We start from the raw sequence: 16,818 nt of genomic DNA, 5'->3' as shown, positions 1-16,818 counted from the left end.
TGTTGGATTTGGGCCATGGCATTTTAGAAAAAAAAAGGATTTGTGATATTTGAAATTTTAGGAATTTCACACAAAAATTCAGATTTCTGACTTTTCTGGAAATAAGCAGTTCAAAATGGAATGCAGTGGCTCTGCAGTTCAGGGCTCTCGAGCCCTTCTGGCAATCACAGGCTGCCCATTTCAGCAAGGTCCCAAGGGGGTGAACATGATGGCTTGTGTACCACAGCTAGTGCTACTGGATTATTGTGAAGATTAAAGTAAAGAGGGGAAGATATATGAAGGAATGAATTTTAAGCCAGGGCTAAGTTAGAAGGGTGAAGGCAGAGCAGAGCAGTATTAGGTACAGCAGAAGTGCTCAGGCTTGAGATGAGAATTTCCCCCGAAAATCACCCAGAAGAGAACAGATCATGTGGTCCACTGGTTCCAACAAGTGACATGTCACCTGGCATCATGTTGCATCAGCTGGCATGGCTCAGTGGTTGAGTGTCTACCCATGAACCAGGAGGTCAGGGTTTGATCCAGGTCAGGGCACATGCCCAGTTTGTGGCGCATCCCCAATAGGGGGTGTGCAGGAGGCAGCTAATCAATGATTATCTCATCACTGATGTTTCTCTCCCCCCTTCCTCTCTCTGAAATCAATAAAAATATATTTTAAAAAACAACAACAACTTGGATTTCTGGAGCCAAACTTCAGATCCAAATCTTCAATCACTGGGACCCAGGAATCTGCATTTTGACAAGCTATCCATGATCATTTCCATGCAACATCATATTTTAAAGCTGTTTAGAGAGACTGTAAGTCTCTGTTGTGTTATTTGATAAAAGCCCATGTGATTCTCATGCTCTCCATTAGGGAGGGGGAGCAAGCTCTCAAGAATCATTGATTTAACATTTTTCAGCTTATAACTAAGGAAAATGAGATTCAGAGGGTAGAAAGGGGAATACCATTTGTTGAGTGCTAAGTATGCCAAACATGGTAAGTAGAGCTTTATAGTTGCCTAATTTTTTAAAATATATTTTATTGATTTTTTACAGAGAGGAAGGGAGAGGGATAGAGAGTCAGAAACATCGATGAGAGAGAAGCATTGATCAGCTGCCTCCTGCACACCCCGTACTGGGGATGTGCCTGCAACCAAGGTACATGCCCCGGACCGGAATCGAACCCGGAACCCTTCAGTCCGCAGGCCGACGCTCCATCCACTGAGCCAAACCGGTCAGGGCGCTGCCTAATTTAATCTCACAACTTCATGAGGTAGATACTATTTTATTTTATTATTATTTTTATTTATTTATTTTAATATATTTTTATTGATTTTTTATAGAGGGGAAGGGAGAGGGATAGAGAGTTAGAAACATCGATGAGAGAGAAACACCGACCAGCCACCTCCTGCACACCTCCCACTGGGGATGTGCCTGCAACCAAGGTACATGCCCTTGACCGGAATCGAACCCGGGACCTCTCAGTCCGCAGGCCGACGCTCTATCCACTGAGCCAAACCGGTTTTGGCGAGGTAGATACTATTAACTTAATTTTACAACCGAGGAAACAGGCATGGAGAGGCTAAATAACTTACCCAAAGTTGGTTCGGATCCAAGAGCTCACATTCTTGGCCACTGCTTTCTCAGCAGCCCTGTAGGAGGTGAGCAGAGGCCACCACTCACTCCTTTGGGGCTAAATGTCCTGTCTGGGCCTCACCTTCCTAATAAGCTGGGGTGGGTGCGTTCCGTGATTTCCAAGACACAGAAGCTCCACATTGTACTGTCTTCTGGCTGTTTTCCTCCTCTGACCACCTTCTCTACATGGGCTCCAACTGCAAAAGACTCGGTCTCTTCTTTTCAGAATACCCCTCATTTCTCTCTCCTTCTTCACTCCACTTTAGATTCCTAAAGCAAATAGAAGAGAGAGTCCCTTAGCAAAGAACCTCTCACAATCCCAGTCCCAGAGATCTCTTAGAGAGATGCACCCCCTGCTCCCAGCTGCGCCCTCTCCTGTTCATTTTGCCTAACTGCCCAGGGCTGGGTTCTCCCCAGCACCAACACGTCCTGATAAAGATACAGTAGCCTCATAGAATAGTACTTAAAAACAAAATAGCATTCTGCAGTTCTTAAAGGTTCTTACTCACATGATCCTGTTTGGTCCTCACATCAAACCTGCCCGAAAGAAGAATTGTCCCATTTTACAGAATGCTCAGAAACAACATGGTCCTGTAACAACCGTGGATGATGCTTGGGATGCTTCTCTGTGCATTGCTCCCACCTGCATGCACTACATCTGCCCATGGATGCCCACTGGATTCCAGAATTGAGTGCATTTTAATGTAAGACCTCAGGGTCCTTAGGTGAGAGGAAGGCAGCATGTGGGCATTGATGAGCTGTGAAATCAGCACCAGTTGTCTTAGAAGTTTAGAAAAGGAGGGGTTATGGAAGAGTAAAGAAAAACTGGATTCATGGATGGCAGGGCTGGGTTGCAGTAACCATTCCCAACACGATCCCCAGGAAAGTTCTGCACCCGTATGCAATAGCCCCTGCAGTAGGTGATGGTGGCTGCAGGTGACGTGTTGTCTTAAATACGGAACGCTTCACTAACTTGGGTGTCATCCTTGCTCAGGGGCCATGCTAACCGTCTCTGTATCGTTCCACTTTCAGTATATGTGCTGCCCAAGCGAGCACACAGGTGACATTTTTGAAGAGGTCATTGCACACACTTCACAGGCACAATAGGACTTCAGCCCCTCTGATTCACTCCCCCTCTTTAGGGCTACTTTGAGATACTGTTTCAAATTGGAATCCAGCACTTAGACTGAGGGGAGGATGCTGATATGTTCAGACAATGCTTTAGGGACCTGGTTAACTTCACAAACTCACTGGCGTTCCTGAAGGTTGGCAACCTCTCTTAGCCTACATGGTTGAAGAGGCGCAAAGAGTGGGGAGAGGAGGGAGGGGAGGTTGCAACGCCATCAGAAAATGAGTTCAAGAATTACTCATGGCCCTCTGCCTACTCAGCTAAGGGTTCCTGGAAGAGTGAGCTGGTGGTGCATTTAGGCCAACTTTCCTGTGTAACCACTTCAGTCCACAGGAGGCAAACATTTCTTCTGGCATCCAGGTCTCAGCAGCCTCCGTCCCACTGAGGAGATTTTTAAAACCCCCCAAATATCATAACTACCGCCCTTCTCGCCATCCCCTGGCTGCAATACCTTGGCTCGGAAAACAGGACGGTCACCGAGGCTGGCGGTTAGACACACTCTGCACACCTTGCTTCCTTCTCTGCCTCGGCGGAAGCACGGCAATTAGACCCGGGAGTAGCCCGCCTGCCTGCGCCAAACCTCTCGCCACCCCCGCAGACACCTCGACTCTTGACTCGCCGCCCCCGCTTCCTCCTGCTCTCGGCCTCCCCCTGGCTGGGGCAGCAGTGAGCCGCGCGGGGTGGCGCGGCGCGTGGGCGTGCTGCGGGGCGACCATGGCTGTAGACTGTTACCTCCGGTTCCCACAGTAACAATCGAAAGCCACGGTTGCCCTGGAGACGCGGGGGCGGGGCGCGCGGCAGCTCCAGTCAGGCTGACGTCAGGACCGAGGTGGGGGCCGGCGGAGGACCCGGCGCTGGACCGCTACCGGGCGGCGCGATGCGCGTGTGGGCCGGCCGCCCCTCGCAGCCCCTGGGGACCGGGGAAGGGACCGCCCGATGGCCGAGCTCGCGCCGGATCAGCACCGCGGACAGCGGCCGCCCGAGCAGCCAGCTGGGGGCGGAGGACTCTAGGGACAGAGGGCCCCGGGTCCGCGGTCCTGGGGCGGGGCCAGGCGTCGGTGGCCGTGACTGGAGACTGTTACTCGGGGCGGCCGGGCAGTAAGCAGTCTGCAGCCAAGGTGCCGGCGCGCTGCCCGGGAGGGGGGGAGGGGAGTGCCTCTGTCTCCCGCAGCTGGGGGCGCTGCTGCTCTTCCTCCCCCGCGTCTCCCGCCTTTCTGGGCTCCCGTGCTAGCGGACAGGCACGCGGCCCTTGACGTCAAAGCCCTGTGACGTCAAAGACGTCCCTGTGGAAAGGCACTTCCGGAGGGGGGGGTGGTCGGTGGGGTGGAGCGGGGCGGTCCTGCCGAGGCCCCACCCCCGCCCGGTCCTGAGAGAACAGCTCCTCGCGCGAAGGCGAGAGGCTGTCGATGTGCGTGTGGGCTGGCCGACCGGGCGCAGAGGGACGCGGGGGGCCGGCCCGACGGGTCGGATGGGGAGGGGGCTCCCCGGTGGGATGCAGGGCGGGGGTCCTGAGAGAGCCGCAGCGGGTGCCCAGCTCAGCCGGCGGGGGCGGCCAGGCTGAGTCACCGCGCTGCGGGGAGGGAAGGAGGGGGTGCGTCTCCCGAGGCACCAGCATCTTCGCCCCACTTTCCTGGGGGGATGGCGCAGGAGCCCGCGGGCGCTCTGGGGCCCGTCCTCTGCTCGATGCTCCTCCGAAGGGGCTGCGTCCGCCTCCGGGCGCGGGCAGGTGCTGCACAGGGTTCTGCGTGCGCTCTGCCCGGGCTCCGCCAGCTGCGGGGGAACCCTCGCCCCCCGCCCCCTCCCCACCCCACCCCCACCCGCACCCCAAAGGGGCCCTCCCACCCACCCCCTGCCGGTCTCCTCCGGGCCCTCCGTCCGTGTCTGTCGCCCGTCGGTCGGTCGGCCCCGCTTACCTGTCCGGCTGCGTCGCGCCCGCGCGCGCTCGCCTCCCGCAGCCCGGCTGGCGCGGCGGCTTTTATAGCCGCGCGTAGTACTCGTGCGGCGGCTCATTCATGCGGCCGGGCTCCTACACACTGACGTGCTGCCGACGTCAGCAGGGAATTTAGGAAATGGGAATTGGGGCTATTTATAGTGGCGAAGGGGAGGGTGTGTGGGGACCTAGGCGATGGGGAGGGCGCCCGGAAGCAGGAACAGGGAGGGGAGCCCGTGCCCCCCGTACCGTCTACAAGGGGTTAACTTTCCGGAACTGCGGGCTGGGGGCCTGCGGGAGGTGGCGTGGGAGGGCAGCCGGGTCCCAAACTGGGACACCTGGGACACAGCCCCACCCCGCCCGGCCTTCCTGGTCCTCACCCGGCAGTCCCCACTCTCACACCTCGGGTCCTGGACCCAAGGGCTCGGTGACGTCACAAGATGTCCCCCGGCGGCGGTGGCGGCGGCATTATACTCCAGAGCCCCTGAGGCGTGGGTCACTGGGGTGGGGGCAGGAGAGGAAGCTGGGCCCTCGGAGCAGCATCCAGAGCTGTGCTGTGGGGAGAAGTGGGGAGCTCAGGGGTTTTGGAAGGCTTCGCAGGAGGAGGCTGGGCCTGGAGGGAATGCCCAGTGGGGGTCCAGGTACCAATGGGAGCTGGAGACCCCAGGCAAGGCAGGAAAATTGAGGACAGACAGGCACGAGGCCCTTGGACTCCCCAGAAATGAGCGGGGGGTGGGGGGGTCCTCTGTGGGGAAGTTGGGCAAAAGGTGTCAGGAGAAGGGGGGTGAGAGGGAGAGGAGCCTCAGCAAGCGGAGGGGGGCGTCAGTTTCAGAGCCTGGCACCCCGCAGGCCGAGTTTAGGACCCATCTGTGGAATAATGGGCATTGGCAGAGCTCCTATGAGCGGAAGAATGAGCGAAGGAGACCGGGGCTCAGCAGCTTGGCAGAGGGGGCTCTCAAGAGTGTGGCAGAGCAGAGCCCACCTCTGGGAGAAATTAGAGTTCCTGGAGGGCAGAATCGGCAGGAAGGGGGCATGCCCTGTGGGGCAGAGTTCCCCTGGGCAGGAGCAGGGAAATGAGTGATCCTGGCCCAACCTAACTCCTCAGTTGAGGAGGGCTCTCCATGGGGGAGGGAATGTGTTCAGAGAGAGGAGCTGGATTGGGGTGGGGAGAGGGCAGGGCCAGGCCAGACGGAGGGCAGTTAGGCTGGGGGCAGTTCTGTAAGGCCCTCCATACAGATATAAGGGCAGCTTGAGGGTAGGGGCTGGGGCAGGAAGTTGACTTGGAAATCGGGGATCCGGCAAGAGTGTTAAAGAAAAACAAGGAGCCTGCTGGCTTGGCTCAGTGGTTGAGGGAGAACCTATGAACCAGGAGGTCTCGGTTTGATTCCAGGTCAGGCCACATGCCCAAGTTACGGGCTTGATCCCCGGTGTGGGGCGTGCAGGAGGCAGCCAATCAACGATTCTCTCTCATTACTGATGTTTCTCTCTCCCCCTCTCCTCTCCTTTCTGAAATAATAAAAATATATTTAAAAAACAAAAAAGGCCCTGGCTGGTTTGGCCCAATGGATAGAGGCCGGCCTGCGGACTGAAAGGTCCCAGGTTCGATTCCGGCCAAGGGCACATGCCTGGGTTTCCGGCTTGATCCCCAGTGGGGGGCGTGCAGGAGGCAGCCAATCAGTGATTCTCTCTTACCATTGATGTTTCTATATCTTTCTCCCTCTCCTTTCCTCTCTAAAATCAATAAAATATATTTTTAAGAAAAACAAGGACAGCGGGCACAGCAGGCACTGGGGTGGGTCGCAGTGGACAGACTCCTCCCCTGCAGGAGGCACAGCGAGAAGGGCTCCTGGTGGCGCTAGGATCTGGCCCCTCCAAGAGGATAAAAGATTACAGCAGAGAAGAGGCCAGAGGGGTTCTCACACTCTTTGGGAATCTGGCCACCCTGAGTCCTTTTTCTGCTCCAGACTTTGTCCCAGGAATGCCTTCCTGCCTGGGGAAGGAGCTCCTATTCATCCATCAAAGCCCAGCTCTAAGAACACTTCTGAGGAGCTCCCCCCCCCCCCCCCCCCCGCCTCTCCCCAGCTCTCCCTCTCAGCGGACAGCATGCCCCTCTGCCCGTAGAGGCTGGCAGCTCCGGAGCCCACCGTGTTCATTCTCAGAACCTCACCGCTTCCCTAGTGAGGACACCACGGGGAGCCGGAGGAGAGGAACTGGGATAAGAATGACCCAGAACACGAGTGAACGCAGGGTGAGGGCGGACTCGGGATGCGGTGAGAGCGAGCAGGACCTGCAGAGACCCGTAGCCATCGCCTGGCGCGAGGCCATGACGTCGCCTGCGGAGGAAAGGGAGCCTCCTGGGGGCTATGGAGCCCTTGGTGTTTGTCTGGGATCGAGAGTGGCCGCGCCCGCGCTCCCGCGATGAATGACTCAGCCACTACCTCTAGAGGGGACTTGGGGGCTGAGAACCGCACGGTGACGGTGGGGGTGGTGGTGGGGGGGCAGGGAGCGCGGCCCCATCCGCCCAGCAGCCCCGCGTGGTTGCTAAGCTCTCCAAGGCCTTGGAGAGAAGCGATCTGGGCGAACCTCACCGGTTACTATGGTAACTCTGCGCCCCAGCCTCTGGTGCGGCGGCTGAGGAAGGCGTACCCAATCAGAAGCTGCAGGGGTTCTCGGGAACCCACTCCCACCCCTCCCGTGTGGGCGGGGGTTAGGAGGTGTGGGGAGGAGGCGGAGCGTGGGCCGCAACGAGATCTGGTGCCCGCTACCAGCCTGATGCAATGGCTGGGCAGCGCGGGAACACTTCCGGAGTAGCTCAGCCAGTGCCAGACACCAGTGCCGGATCCCCTCGCTCCCAGAAGGGGAGTCACCTGCAAGAACAGGGCCTTCACCTGGGGTGCAGGACTTTGCGGAGGGGGGACCCCAGGCTGCAGGCCTCCTTGCCCCATTTCTCTCCAGTCAGTGGGTTGGAGGCGAGGTCGTCCAATCGGGTTTCTCAGAACGACTCACTTGGGGAACCTGGGGGCTGGAGTCACTTCCGTAGGACCCTCAAGAGGCGTCCAGCCATTCCCAGCCGAACATCCTGAGGTCCTTCCAGAGACCAAGTTCAGGGCGAGCTGTTTGGGTAACCGCTCTGCCCAGATTCACGGAGGATCCTACGTGGCAGCCCCCGGAGTACCCCAAAGAGCCGAACTTGGCTCTCGGAAGGGGGCAAGTGTGTGTCTGTGTAAACATGCGCGCCCATTGGTGTCAAAATCTGGAGAGGACCTGGCTGCAAATGAGCTTATTCTGTGCATACCTAACCCATGTGTATGAGTGAGGGTGGGTACAAATGTGTGCTTGGGGTGGGTATAAATCAATGGTTCTCAACCTTCCTAACGCTGCGACCCTGTAATACAGTTCCTCATGTTGTGGTGACCCCCAACCATATAATTATTTTCGTTGCTACTTCATAACTGTAATTTTGCTACTGTTATGAATCGTCATGTAAATACCTGATATGCAGGGTGTATTTTCATTGTTACAAATTGAACATAATTAAAGCATAGTGATTCATCACAAAACAATATGTAATTATATATGTGTTTTCCGATGGTCTTAGGCGACCCACAGGTTGAGAATCGCTGGTATAAATAGTCCCATCCAGGAATGTCTAAAGAGAGTTAACCGAGATCTTGTCTATCTTCTCCCCCCTTACGATTTCCGAAACTTCCCTTCCACCATCTACTGTCACCAGAGTTCCCTCCTTGAAAGCAGGACTTCTTCGAATTGGGGCTATGTGAGAATCTGGAAATATATAAACGGAAGCGTTCAGCACAAGACCCCGGGATGTGTGTGGCTCTTATATCCGGGACTTGGGTCCCCAGGTGGGCAATCTGGGAGGGTGATCTTTTCGAATAGCCCCCCTTCCCGGATCCAGCTGCGCATCTGCTAGCTCTCCAGCCCAGGTGCGCGGGAGGGAGGTCGTGGCTGTGCCGCGCAAAGCTCCGCGTTGCCGCGAGGTGGCGCCATAGTTGCAGCAGAGCCTGCTGGCCCGGGCCGCTCCAGATAAGAGTGTGCGGAAAGCGCGGCGGGGCTGAGACGCGACCAGGACGCGGGGAGGACGGACCAGCAGGACAGACCGACCGGGGGCCCGGCGGGCGGAGGGCAGCGCAGCGCAGCCACGTCCCCCCCTGGATCCGCCGGCAGCCGGGCCCGGGGCTTCCGACATGCCCCCCAGGTGGGTCCTCGGGCTGGGGACCGGGAGGGACAGGGGACCAGGACAGCCCGGTCCTCGCGCTCTAGCCGCCTCGGGTGCATCCTCCGGTGCGAGCGTCCCAACGCGGCTGGCGTTCAGAACTTCGGGTGTCGCCCTTAGAGGGCTTAAGACCACCGGATCGCTGATCTGCTCCGGGTTCACGGCGGGGTCAGCAGCCGGGGCCGGCTCTGCCCGCACATGGGCTGGAGAGGCGAGGAAGGGGAGAGCTGGCGGGTGGGGCTGGCAGGGGCGCTGCCCTGGCACAGCTCGGCTCCTGGCAGCAGGGCGGGTGGGGCGCCGGCTAGGAGCTGCCACCGCCGCGGGGAGGGAAGTCTGGCGCGGTTGCAGGCGCAGGTAACGGGCCGTGAGGCCCTGCGGACCAGGCGGGGAACAGTGTCGGGCCGGCGAGCTGGCGGGCAGGACAGCCCAGGGCTCGGTTCAGGCCCTGCCGCTGCCCGGCTGCTGAAATGGGGGGCGAGAGGAAAAGCTGGGAGTTGAGGGACTGGGGCTGGCGCGCCCCTCCCGGTCTGGCTGAAGTTGGGAAACTTTTTCCTAAGTTTGGGCGGCGGAGTTCCAGTGGAGAAGGGGCCGAGGGGAGCTGGGGAGGGAGGCGCCGGGCCGTGAACGCAGACCTAAGGCCGAGGCCGGGCCGGGACTCGGGTGGGGCGCAGGCCGGGGTCAGGGCCGCAGCCGGCTGTGCGCCGTGCCCGCCCGGGGCGCTGCCCCCTCCCTCCCCTGGGAGCTGCGTGGCTCCCCCTCCCCCCCCACCTGCTTCCTGCCTCAGCCTCCTGCCCTGATATAACGCCCTCCCCGCGCCGGGACCCGGCCTTCGTGCTCTGCCCGCCACGGCAGCGGCTGCCTCCGCTCGCCGTGCGGTGCCACAGCCGCCGACCGGGCCCCAACTAGGGCCTGACAGCCCCGGGCCAGGGCGGCACCACGGCGGCCCCAGCGCTCCCCTCCTCCGGATCACTTCCCACAGCTGGGGCAACTTCTCCCGAGGCGGGAGGCGCTTTTCACTCGGCTCCCTCAGATCCCAGTTGGGCAAACTCCTCGGTCCTGAATGACTTTTCCTGAAGCGGACATTTTCCTCAAATCGGGTAATTGTCTCTGAAAGGGTCACTTCATCCAAACAGTTTTCCTCTTCGAAGCCCCCAGGACCCAGCTTGTGTACCCGGTGCCTCCGGGCAAGGGGGTGCAGGCCAGCCTGGCCTCCTCTCCACCAGCCACTCTTCTGCTCCTTCTGGTCCGGTCCAGGCGCCCACACTCGGAGGCTACTCATCCTCCACCAGTGCCCAGGCTGGTGCTCGATGCCTCTGCCCAGCTGAAGGGAAGGGGAAGTGGAGGGGAGAGGCGCTGGGCTGGGAACAGGCAGCGAGGGCTCCTGCGGCCCTGACCCGACTGGTGTGTATCCCCGCAGGAGATTGTGCTGGGCAGACGATGCTGGACACGATGGAGGCGCCCGGCCACTCGAGGCAGCTGCTGCTGCAGCTCAACAACCAGCGCACCAAGGGCTTCTTGTGCGACGTGATCATCGTGGTGCAGAACGCCCTCTTCCGCGCGCACAAGAACGTGCTGGCGGCCAGCAGCGCCTACCTCAAGTCCCTGGTGGTGCATGACAACCTGCTCAACCTGGACCATGACATGGTGAGCCCGGCCGTGTTCCGCCTGGTGCTGGACTTCATCTACACCGGCCGCCTGGCTGATGGCGCCGAGGCTGCAGCGTCCGCAGCAGTGGCTCCGGGGACCGAGCCGAGCCTGGGCGCTGTACTGGCCGCTGCCAGCTACCTGCAGATCCCCGACCTCGTGGCGCTGTGCAAGAAGCGCCTCAAACGCCACGGCAAGTACTGCCACCTGCGGGGCGGCGGCGGTGGCGGCGGCGGCTATGCACCGTACGGGCGGCCGGGCCGGGGCCTGCGGTCTGCCACGCCCGTCATCCAGGCTTGCTACTCGTCCCCAGCCGGGCCTCCGCCGCCGCCCAGCGCCGAGCCGCCGTCGGGCCCCGAGGCCGCAGTGAACACGCACTGCGCTGAGTTGTACGCCTCGGGCCCCGGCCCGGCCGCCGCACTCTGCGCTCCGGAGCGCCGCTGCTCTCCGCTCTGCGGCCTGGACCTGTCCAAGAAAAGCCCGCCGAGCTCCGTGCCTCCCGAGAGGCCTCCGGGCGAGCGCGAGCTGCCTCCGCGCCCAGACAGCCCTCCCAGCGCCGGCCCCGCAGCCTACAAGGAGCCGCCGCTCATCCTGCCGCCGCTGCCGCCACTGCCCTTCCAGAAGCTGGAGGAGGTCATACAGCCTCCGGACCCGTTCCGTGTCGGCAGCGCCAGTCCGGGACCCGAGCCCCCCGGCCGCCCTGACGGGCCCAGCCTCCTCTACCGCTGGATGAAGCACGAGCCAGGCCTGGGTAGCTACGGCGATGAGCTGGGCCGGGATCGCGGCTCCCCGGGCGAGCGCTGCGAGGAGCGCGGCGGGGACCCGGCCACCTCGCCCGGGGGGCCTCCGCTTGGTCTGGCGCCGCCGCCGCGCTACCCGGGCAGCCTGGACGGGCCCGGCGCAGGTGGCGACGGCGACGACTACAAAAGCAGCAGCGAGGAGACTGGCAGCAGCGAGGACCCCAGCCCGCCCGGCGGCCACCTCGAGGGCTACCCATGTCCCCACCTGGCTTATGGCGAGCCTGAGAGCTTCGGCGACAACCTGTACGTGTGCATCCCGTGCGGCAAGGGCTTTCCCAGCTCTGAGCAGCTGAATGCGCATGTGGAGGCGCACGTGGAGGAGGAGGAGGCACTATATGGCAGGGCCGAGGCGGCTGAGGTAGCGGCGGGAGCCGCCGGCCTCGGGCCCCCTTTTGGAGGGGGTGGGGACAAGGTCGGCGGTGCTCCCGGCGGACTGGGCGAACTGCTGCGGCCATACCGCTGCGCGTCGTGCGACAAAAGCTACAAGGACCCGGCCACACTGCGGCAGCACGAGAAGACGCACTGGCTTACCCGGCCCTATCCATGCACCATCTGCGGGAAGAAGTTCACGCAGCGCGGGACCATGACGCGCCACATGCGCAGCCACCTGGGCCTCAAACCCTTTGCGTGCGACGCGTGCGGCATGCGCTTCACGCGCCAATACCGCCTCACCGAGCACATGCGCATACACTCGGGCGAGAAGCCCTACGAGTGCCAGGTGTGCGGCGGCAAGTTCGCCCAGCAACGCAACCTCATCAGCCACATGAAGATGCACGCCGTGGGTGGCGCAGCTGGCGCAGCTGGGGCGCTGGCGGGGCTCGGGGGGCTGCCCGGCGTCCCTGGCCCGGACGGCAAAGGCAAACTCGACTTCCCCGAGGGCGTCTTTGCTGTGGCCCGCCTCACAGCTGAACAGCTAAGCCTGAAGCAGCAGGACAAGGCGGCCGCGGCCGAGCTGCTGGCGCAGACCACGCACTTCCTGCACGACCCCAAGGTGGCGCTCGAGAGCCTCTACCCGCTGGCTAAGTTCACCGCGGAGCTGGGCCTCAGCCCGGACAAGGCGGCCGAGGTGCTGAGCCAGGGAGCACACCTGGCTGCGGGGCCCGACGGCCGGACCATCGACCGTTTCTCCCCCACCTAGGGCGCCCCTTGCCGGCCCGCCTGGTCGCTGCCGCGTGGCCCCGGCCCGCGCTCCCAGGGAGCGGCGCGGCGGCAGCGAGCAGGCAAACCTCGCCGGGACAACCATAGTAGCAGCGGCAGCGTCACCGCAGTGGCGGCGGCCCCACCTCCGCGGCCTCACCTGGCCTCACTGCTTTGTGCCTTAGCCCGGGGATGGGGGTGGGTTGGGGGAAGGGAGATTTATATTTTTGATATCAGCTTTGACCAAAGGAGACCCCCGGCCCTTCTCCGCCTCTTCCTGTGGTTCGTTGGCCCCCTCCCCCGGCTCCGTGCTGCTCTTGGGGGTAGGGGTGTCACTGTTGGGGCGCTCCCAGCCCTACCTCCGGCCCTTGCGACCACACCCATTCTCACTGTGAATCTCCCCGCTGGGGTCGGAGCGTCGGGCAGGGTTAGGGAGCTGGGAGGGGACTGAGCCGGCCGGAGGGCCCCCTGCCCCCCGCTCCCGCCCGCCCCGGGACTGATAATGTGAAGTTCCTCATTTTGCACAAGCGGCACTATCCCCAGGGCCAATCCTCCCCTCCCTCTGAAGTCAGAGGGCTGAGACAGCCCGGTCTACCCGGTCTCCCACTCCTGCGGTGTCCTCTCCCCCTTCCCCGAGGCCCCGGACCATATTTATTGCATGCGCCCCGGGCAGCCCCATCCCCGAGCCCAGGCAGGGCTGGGCTGGAACGTGGTCTCTTTAGCTCCCTCCTCCTCTTTTGTATATTTTCTACCTTGTACACAGGCTCTTCCAGAGCCGCTTCCATTTTCTATACTCGAACCAGAAAGCAATAAAGCAGTAACCAAGGACCCTGGACCCTGCAGCTCTCTTCTGCCTTGCACTAGGACCTGGTGCCAGCACCAAGGGTGGGGGAGGGACCAGACACAGGGGCAGAGCCTCAGGACCTTCCTCCCTCCCCAGTCCCAGAGACAGATCAGCAAGAGGTCAGGTATATCTCATAACTAAAAATTTATTAAGGAAACAAAACCAGTGCTGCAAATAGGACAGAAAGGAGAGCTGGGTCTCCCACCCACCCAGTCATTAGCCTTCATCCAGGGCAGAGGATCTCAAAGGAGGCTGGGGACATTGTACCCAAAGAACCTGGTTTTCTGAGGCCCTGGGAAACTTATACCCCCAAACCATTGGCTGTGGCTCCCCTGTACAGTCCGTCCTCCTTCTGGCATACTCTCGGGCCTCGGGAGGGCACAGCCAAGCTCCCATCCTCTGGGCAGGCTACATATAGTTAGGGGTTCTAAGGGATACCCCCACTGGTCCCATCAAAACTTAATCCTGGCTTCTCGTCAAAACCCTGTCTTCCCCGCACCTCTGTTCCTGGGTTGAGAGAATGACTCCCCAGTGCAGTAGGAAGCCTCCTGAGCGAGGCTTTGAACACAGGTGCTAACTAAAGAGGCAACGAAAAACTCAAAGGCCCTGTGTCAAGCTCTTCTAGGGAAAGCTAGAAATCGGGTGCAAACTCCAGGCTAGGCAATGCTCTCTTCCAGGCACGAGCCTGGAGGATTCTCGTAGCACAGGGGCCTGGGAAAGAAGGCTGGGGAAAGGGGAGCTTAATTAGGTTCCTGGTACAGGTACTGAAGGAAGAGGGAGATTCAGAGTGAGAACACCCATGGCAAGGAACTGAGGTGAGATTGAGGGGACCAGGAAGGTGAGAGGGATCAACTAGAAAGAGGAGGGGGGGTGGGCTGATGCAGGGGGGAGAGAAGGAAGACAAGAGAGAGGAGGGGAGAAATGAGAAAAATCAGGAAATTTTGTCCAGTGGGAACTAGAGCAAAAGGAAGGCCAAGGGGACAGGAAGCAGGCAAAGGCCACCCAGGAAGCATGGGCCTGAGACCAGATGTCCCTTTCCTCTAGACTCCTGACCATCCACGGGGAAGAGGGCAAAGTGTAATGGACCCAGATTGATAAGGGCAGGAAGAGCAGCAGGATGGGGGGGGGGTGGTGTTTGGGGCAGAAGAAGTGGGGATCTAGGGCTGCTGTATGGAACATGGTGTCCACAGCCCAACTTAGGTCCATGTGGGAACCCAGGCCTTGAGGGAAAGACACCCCCTGGGCACTCTCTTCATGGCGTGGCCAAGCCCCTTGGACACGTTCAGCACAGGGGTTCTGATGGAGATTAAAGGGACCCGTGACTTCACCTGCATCTGATGGAAATTCTAACCTCCTTAACCCATCTCCACTTGAGAAAGTGGCTGACTCCCGAGGCTGAGAAAGCCTTCCCCCAGCCCTTTAAGTAGGGGAGGGAGAAAGACTGAGAGCATGGGCAGCCTATCTAGCTCGCCCACCCGCTGTCACTGCAGCCAGCCACCTCCCTACTCAATCTTGACAGCCCAGGAGGGTCCCAGCAGCTTCCGCCCAACCCTTGGGAGGGGCTCTGTGAGGAGCAGCTCCCCCACAGCACGGCCACGGTGTGGGTTGGAAGAGGATGGTTTATTGTCTGGGTGGTTTGGTGGCTCAGGCATGTGGGCATCTTCCGTGCTACACTGGGCACCTGGTGGCCTCTCAGGAGCGGTTCCATGGGGGGGCCCAGCGTGGCCCCCTCAGCCCACCTGGGCCCACGCGAGGAAGGCCGGGATGTCCCGCACGGGCACGTTCCTGGTCAGCGCCTTCACACGCAGGTTCCGGTCATCGGTCAGCAGCACCACCTCCCGCAGCAGCCGGATGGGCTCCTCTGTTGGCACAAGGGGGCAGAGAGCCTCTCTGAGGCAGGAGACGGACACTGCCAGCCTCTCCTCTCTCTGGAGGGGAGCATGGTCCTGGGGTGGGGGGTGCATGAAGGCCAGGCATTTCTTGGCCCCTTCCACAAATCCTTTCCCTCAGGCAGATCATCAGCTGAGGACGCCCCTCCCCTGTTGGCTTTGGGAGGGCCATGCGGAGAGGCTGGCCTCCTGCTTTGGACCCCTGCCTCCTGCACAGGACTGTGCTGCCTTGTGTCTTGAGAGCTGCCCAAACCACTGGCCTCCACACAGCCCCTCCCAGCACTCTGAACCGAGGGAGCAGAAGCAGCCCCTTTCCTCCCACTCCTACTGCATGGCTGGTCCTGGACTCAGAACACTTGTCTTCTACACATCCTCTCCCTCCAAGGCCAGCGGGTCTCAATACCCTGTTAAGACGTAGAAAACAGTATCCAGGCCTCCCAGATGTGAGGAGAGGGGTTAGCTCAAGGGAGCTCTGAGGGAAGGGCAGAAAGGTCCTTGGCAAAGTCATACGAAGGTGGTCCTGAGGCTACAGTCAAATGATTTCCTCTATTAAATAAATAAGCCATGGCGAAGAGCACAGAAGAGGAAAAACGAAAAGGTAAAGCCAGGCTCATCCTCCCAGTTCTCTCCCTTCCTGTGTCCCTGCCTTGCTCCCGGGTAGACCTCTGTATGCTTCCAGATTTCTTTATACACATTTACAAGTATATATATATTTGTTATATAAGCTTCCCCCCACAACTTGACAATCATACGAGCCTTACTTACTTTATTCAAATTTTATACATTTTAAAGATCTTTCTATACGGACACAAATGGCCTTCATTCTTGTTAGAGGACTTTTAGCAGGAAGTCGTCCACCACCTCTCTTCCCCTAATTCCCTAACCTTTTAATGTACTGGGGAGAACTTAAACTGGGGCCAAGTACTCACACAGTGACACCCCCACCCCTGGCAAGGCCCCTCAGGAGGCAAGTCCACTCCTCAGTCCCAGGCTGGGTGCTTCCAGACGGAGGCCGGCAGACAGGGAGGCACAGGGAACATCCTGTGGGGCTGACTGACCGCGGGTGCTGGCTGGGCTGGGGGATTGCAAACGTCCATGTTGGACCTGAGCAGTTTCAGGCATTCCAGCTCCAAGCAGGGAGGCTGAGAACTGGCTGTCAGCCTTGGGAGCAGTTGGGGGGAAGGAGGAGGGAGAGGCACTTGAGGCTGATGGTGGAGAGAGAAGGGGAGAAGTGAAAGGAGGGTGTGAAGGGAGGTGAGGGGCTGTGGTGGGCGAGAGGGAGAGGAAGGTGGCCATGGGTAAAGGGGATGCTCTGAGACCACTCAACTGTCTGGGCCTGACCCTTGGGGTGTGTGAGTGCAGGGTGGGGTGGGGTGGTATCTTGTGCGGTGCTGTGTGGGACTCCCAGCTGGCTGCCCGAGTCTGTCTGCAGCCCCGCCATTCCTGCCCTGGGACTCACACCAGGAGAGCCCCAGGCTTTAGGTCAGCCAACCGAGGCCCAGCGTTGCTGGCAGGGGTCTTCAGGGGTTTCTGTGGATACTTTGAGACATTTTTAACAATAAACATCCTCTGTTTTGACACTGGTAACTTCACTTTG

General features: G+C 60.2%; 2 protein-coding genes and 1 non-coding gene across 11 annotated transcripts in view; 1 reads left to right on the top strand and 2 right to left on the bottom strand.

The window, feature by feature from the left end:
* Positions 1–2,563: 2,563 nt before the first annotated feature.
* Positions 2,564–2,670, bottom strand: LOC132219405 (U6 spliceosomal RNA). The gene has a single exon (XR_009449422.1). It is a non-coding gene; the product is annotated as a U6 spliceosomal RNA (small nuclear RNA).
* A 6,055-nt stretch (positions 2,671–8,725) lies between these two features.
* HIC1 (HIC ZBTB transcriptional repressor 1) lies at positions 8,726–13,323 on the top strand. 2 transcript variants are annotated; one of them, XM_059669148.1, is made up of 2 exons: positions 8,726–8,889; positions 10,325–13,323. In XM_059669148.1, exon 2 carries the CDS (start codon positions 10,345–10,347, stop codon positions 12,487–12,489), a length of 2,145 nt encoding a protein of 714 aa, XP_059525131.1. In that variant the 5' UTR covers positions 8,726–8,889; positions 10,325–10,344; the 3' UTR covers positions 12,490–13,323. The 2 variants fall into 2 exon arrangements, with proteins under 2 accessions (XP_059525131.1, XP_059525130.1); XM_059669147.1 differs by lacking the exon at positions 8,726–8,889 and adding an exon at positions 8,906–10,004.
* A 136-nt stretch (positions 13,324–13,459) lies between these two features.
* SMG6 (SMG6 nonsense mediated mRNA decay factor) overlaps positions 13,460–16,818 on the bottom strand; it is a 217,688-nt gene continuing 214,329 nt past the window's right edge. For all 8 annotated transcript variants that reach the window (XM_059669127.1, XM_059669130.1, XM_059669131.1 and 5 more), the window contains one exon: positions 13,460–15,193. In XM_059669127.1, the coding sequence (XP_059525110.1) occupies positions 15,063–15,193 (131 nt within the window). In that variant the 3' untranslated portion in view covers positions 13,460–15,062. The remainder of the gene's footprint in view (positions 15,194–16,818) is intronic.

Source organism: Myotis daubentonii, chromosome 16, assembly GCF_963259705.1.
Source record: "Myotis daubentonii chromosome 16, mMyoDau2.1, whole genome shotgun sequence".
NCBI classification, from domain to species: Eukaryota; Metazoa; Chordata; class Mammalia; order Chiroptera; family Vespertilionidae; genus Myotis; species Myotis daubentonii.
The sequence above is the reverse complement of the archived record's forward strand: the minus strand, read 5'-3'. Positions and strand labels throughout refer to the sequence as shown.

Coding starts and splice junctions, on each gene's coding strand:
- HIC1 (XM_059669147.1), top strand. CDS start 9,968: ATGACTTTTCCTGAAGCGGACATTTTCCTCAAATCGG. Junction 10,005..10,324: donor GGACATTTTCCTCAAATCGG/GTAATTGTCTCT, acceptor GTATCCCCGCAG/GAGATTGTGCTGGGCAGACG.